General features: G+C 36.3%; 1 protein-coding gene across 1 annotated transcript; it reads right to left on the bottom strand.

Moving 5' to 3' along the window:
* Window positions 1–306: 306 nt before the first annotated feature.
* LOC112024340 (ATP-dependent zinc metalloprotease FTSH 6, chloroplastic) lies at window positions 307–4,425 on the bottom strand. The gene is made up of 5 exons (XM_024056978.2): window positions 3,449–4,425; window positions 2,487–3,027; window positions 1,790–2,103; window positions 1,168–1,408; window positions 307–835 (listed from the first exon to the last, which is right to left on the bottom strand). The coding sequence occupies exons 1-5, from the start codon at window positions 4,042–4,044 to the stop codon at window positions 494–496; spliced, it is 2,034 nt and encodes a 677-aa protein (XP_023912746.1). The 5' UTR covers window positions 4,045–4,425; the 3' UTR covers window positions 307–493.
* Between the last annotated feature and the right edge of the window lie 308 nt (window positions 4,426–4,733).

The following is a 4,733-nucleotide window of genomic DNA, read 5'->3' as shown; positions in this document are numbered from 1 at the left end:
ATTTCTATAATTTGTTTTTATGTTTCATGTTGTTATTGGCTCTCGAGATTGATGAAAGATCTAAATTCGTAGATATAAAGTGAATTCCTATGCATTGAGGTTGATTGTCTACTCAAATTTATAATTAGAATGATTGATAATCAAGTGGATAGTTTAGTATATATATTTTTCATTCTAATAAAACTTAATAAATTCAAAGTGGAAATAAGGTTTCCCGTGCATTGCATAGGTTAGCGACTACTACTCTTTATATCTTTTGCAATTCATTTTAAGAAATTGTTTGGTTATACCATAAAAAGCATAAAATTATACACAAATTCTAGCATATTTCTATAATGGGTTTGGGTAAAATTGTGGCTTACACTAAATGAAGTTACCTTACACCAGTTACCATATAAGCTTTTTGTATCTATCAAGCTATCTACCTTTACTTCCCTCCTACACATACTGAGACTAAAGTGTCTCTATGGCTGTGCAATTACACTGAGGTAACCTAAGCTTCTATCAAATCACGAATAGGGGTTCTATCCAGCTTAATGGAAGAAATATCTGTGAATTCAGATAGGATTGCCCTGAATTCATCACCTGTGAGGGTTTCCTTCTCCAAGAGAACATCCACTAGTTTATCAATAGCTTCACGGCTATTTCTTATGTGGTTCTTTGCAATCTCATATGCACTTTCTATTATATCTCGTACCGATGAATCTATGTCTTCTGCAAGCTTTTCTGACATAGAGTTTCTAGCTAGCATCCTTAGTACTACATCACTGCTTTGCAGTACTGGATCAGTCAATGCCCATGGCCCAATCTCAGACATGCCAAACATTGTTACCATCTGTTAAAAAAGAAAAGATGTTATAATATGGGGCTAGCGGAAACAAATTCATATAAACAAAAATAGAAAAAACAACCACCCAAGCAACAAAAATCCCAAAATTTCTTTGAGACAACTTCCAATAACTACAAAAACAATAACAATAAAGTTCTGTGGATGTCAACAAACTAATCACATTTGTTTCACACATATTATTATTCTTCATTCTATCATCTCCAAAGTTATACCCTTTGTTACTTCCTTAATTAATCTGGTGCAATTTCTAACAAATACATACGGTTGTTTAATTAGCTACGTGCCAAAGACAAACTTCCTTTATGGTGAACACATACCTGTCTTGCTATCTGAGTGATTTGTTGCAAGTCTCCAGTTGCACCTGTAGTGATTTCTGATTCTCCAAAAATCACTTCCTCTGCTGCACGCCCTCCAAGGCCTCCAATTATTCTAGCAAATAGTTGCTGCTTAGAGATGAGGGCAGGGTCTTCACCAGGTATGAACCAAGTTAGACCACGGGCTTGGCCCCTTGGGATTAGAGTGACTTTCTGTACTGGATCATGGCCTGGAGTCAAAGTCCTAGAGGTTGCAAAGAATTTAGATCAATTTAGTCCCATATGACTTCAAAGAAGCAGAATAATCATAAATAATAATATTATAATAGGACTCTGTCTTAGGCTTAGCTCCTTGTTGGGCAGCTAAATATGCTTTAATTGAAGACAGATTACCAAGTAAATCACTTCAGTGAGACTTGAAGACAGATTGGATTTTGTCATGTACTAATTTACTTTAAAGAAGGTTACTAATAAAGCTCTAGTAGACTTGAAAGCTCATGAATTACCAAAATCAAGTTCATTTTCCCTTGTGATTTCTTTTGCTTAGGTAGTATATACAAATCAATTAAATAAGAGGGAAATGTTTCAGTACTTTACAGGGTGAGGAAAGATTTGAGCTACTTACGCACACACTGCATGCCCAATTTCATGATAAGCCACAAGAATTTTGTTCTTCCCATCTGTCATTTTGGTTCCCTCCATTCCTGCCACAATCCGATCAATTGAATCATCTACCTCTTTCATTGTGATCTTCTCTTTACCTCTCCTACCAGCAAGAATGGCAGCCTCATTCATAAGATTTGCCAGGTCTGCACCACTGAAACCTGGGGTTCGCATGGCGATAACACTAAGAGATATATCCTTATCAAGTTTCTTGTTGTTGCTATGCACCTTTAATATTTCTTCCCTCCCTCGCACATCAGGTAATCCAACAGTGACCTATGTAAGCAGCAAAGAAAACCATAAACATCCATTCAAGGCCTTAAAAGTTAAAAGAATGTTCACGTCAACCTCAAATACCATAATATTTCTTAATCAATTGTGTGCACGACATGATAGTGTCACATTTTCTATAAATAAACATTTCTAATTTGGGAAACTTTTAAAAGGAAATGAACATTTCTATTCTAACAGTGACCTATGTAAGCTGCAAAGAAAACCATGAAATTTCATTCAAGGCCTTTAAAAGAATGTTCACCTCAACCTCAACTATCTCAATGGTAATGTGTCTTAACAAATGGTGTGCACAACATGATAGTGTCACATTTGCTTAAAATAAGCATTTCTAATTTAGGAAGGTTTATAAAGAAATCCTAGCTTACCTGTCTGTCAAACCTCCCTGGCCTAAGCAAAGCAGAATCAAGAATTTCTGGTCGATTGGTAGCAGCAATAACAATCACTCCAGTGTTTCCATTAAAACCATCCATTTCAGTAAGCAGCTGGTTGAGTGTTTGTTCCCTCTCATCATTTCCTCCACCAATACCTGTTCCTCTCTGCCTCCCAACAGCATCTATCTCATCAATAAAAACCAAGCATGGGGAATTAGCCTTTGCTTTGTTGAATAAGTCCCTCACTCTTGAAGCCCCTACACCAACAAACATCTCAATGAACTCTGACCCAGATAGAGAAAAGAAAGGAACCCCTGCTTCTCCAGCAATTGCCTTGGCCAACAATGTCTTTCCAGTCCCAGGTGGACCAACAAGAAGAACTCCTTTAGGAATTTTAGCTCCAACTGCAGTAAACTTTTCTGGGGTTTTCAAGAACTCAACAATCTCTTCAAAATCTTGCTTTGCTTCATCAACACCAGCAACATCATCAAACGTAACTCCAGTGTTGGGTTCCATTTGAAATTTAGCTTTGCTCCTGTTGATAAACATATGGTACAAGTATGCAGATAAGATATGCAGTGAACATTTAGAGCACTGGAAGTAATTGGTCCAATGAATTGTCATAGATTTTTCTATTTGGAATCATGTAAAATTTAACTATTTTGAAAAGAAACTAGCTTTATAAAGTTGATGAGAATTTTTACAATCCAAATAACAGTGAAATGATTAAATTCATAATTTTTTAAGAGATTAAACTTTTAGGGCAAAGGATAATTCATCATATAAGGAGAACATGCAATATTAAATTTTGTCTCTACTTAAGTCTCATAAATCTCACTTGTGGGGCCCTAGGCTTATACGTGAGAGAGACTGTTATAATAATTATTAAATGATTAAATTTATCATTTTCTAACCGTTTAAAGTTTTGGTACAAGTTTCAATTTTTCATACTTTACCTTCCAAGTCCAAATGGCAAGTTGGGGCCTCCTGGAGTGTTTGTAGATGATGTTCTAAGCAGCAAACTGCCAAGCAATATCAATGGAAAAGCCAGATTCCCCAACAAATCTAGTATTGCAGGCCACCAGTCCACTTCCATTGGATGAGCAGCGAAGTCTACATTCTTCTCTTTCATTTTCCTCAGTAATTCTTGTGGCAATCCAGGTAGCTGAATTTTGACCCTCTGGATTTTGTTTAGTATTGGATTGAATATCTCAGCAATGGCAACAGTCCCATTCTCAAACAGGTCTACCTTTCTTACAGCGTCTTCATCTAAGTACTGCAAGAATCTTGAGTATGACATTCTACTTGAAGTGGCTTCAACTGGACTCTCTTGTTCAGCCCTTGCAGGTTGAGCAACAGAGAGTCCTCCTCCAGTAAGGCCCAAAGCAGTTGACTTTATTAGCTTTCCCCTACTGATTTTGATGTCTAAAGGTGTTTTCTGACATGGGTTTTTTTTATAAGTACTTTTTGTGAGGTTGGTGTTATCCTTTGAGAGGTCCTGAGACTTGGAGATTGGAGGGTGGGAAAGATGCAATGATAAAGCAGGTGACATGTCCTGTGTTCAACAAAGGGTTATACCGAGCAGTACACAAAGGTTTGAACTTTGAAGTGGCAGGCTTTATTCTTTGGTTTAAGCTTAATCAGTTGCTGATTGATTTTGTTTTGTGGGAGTATTGTTTAGATATAGGGATCATTGGAGGTTTCCAGCACTTCCACTTGGCCTGTTTTTGAGTGGAAATTGTCCTCTGATTTGCCATTTGATGATTCTTGAAGTGTCTAGAATGGTGGTGTTCTTAGCCTATTTGTAGATGAAAGAGAGTGAAAGAAATGGGAGCCTTTGAAAAGTATGTTCCTGGTTGATGACCATACACTTGGAAAAACTGAGATGTTCATCAAGCATATACAAGATTAGCCAAAAAGGAGATCTTATCTTTTGTCTCAACCGTACACTTGGAAAAAATCAGTAGCCAGTATGCCACGATTTGTTTGTATTAAAATTTTCTTTTTGGATAAAATTAAAAGGCTAAAAATACGGTGGGTAAGGGTTCATTTGAATATAATTTATTTTGTGAAAAACTGAAAACACTGTAACAAAATAATTTTTAAATGTGTAAATAATTCTGTGTGACTCATTTTTAATGAAAATTTTGTTGAAAAAAAGGTTTGTAGGTACTAAAACACTAAAACACAAACACACTGCGTTTTAGCTGTACCCAAATGAGTACTAAGTTTGGAAAAGGA

This window comes from Quercus suber, unplaced genomic scaffold (genome assembly GCF_002906115.3).
Source record: "Quercus suber isolate HL8 unplaced genomic scaffold, Cork oak 2.0 scaffold_269, whole genome shotgun sequence".
Lineage (NCBI taxonomy): Eukaryota > Viridiplantae > Streptophyta > Magnoliopsida > Fagales > Fagaceae > Quercus > Quercus suber.
Note: the sequence above shows the minus strand (reverse complement) of the source record. Positions and strands in the feature narration are given on the sequence as shown.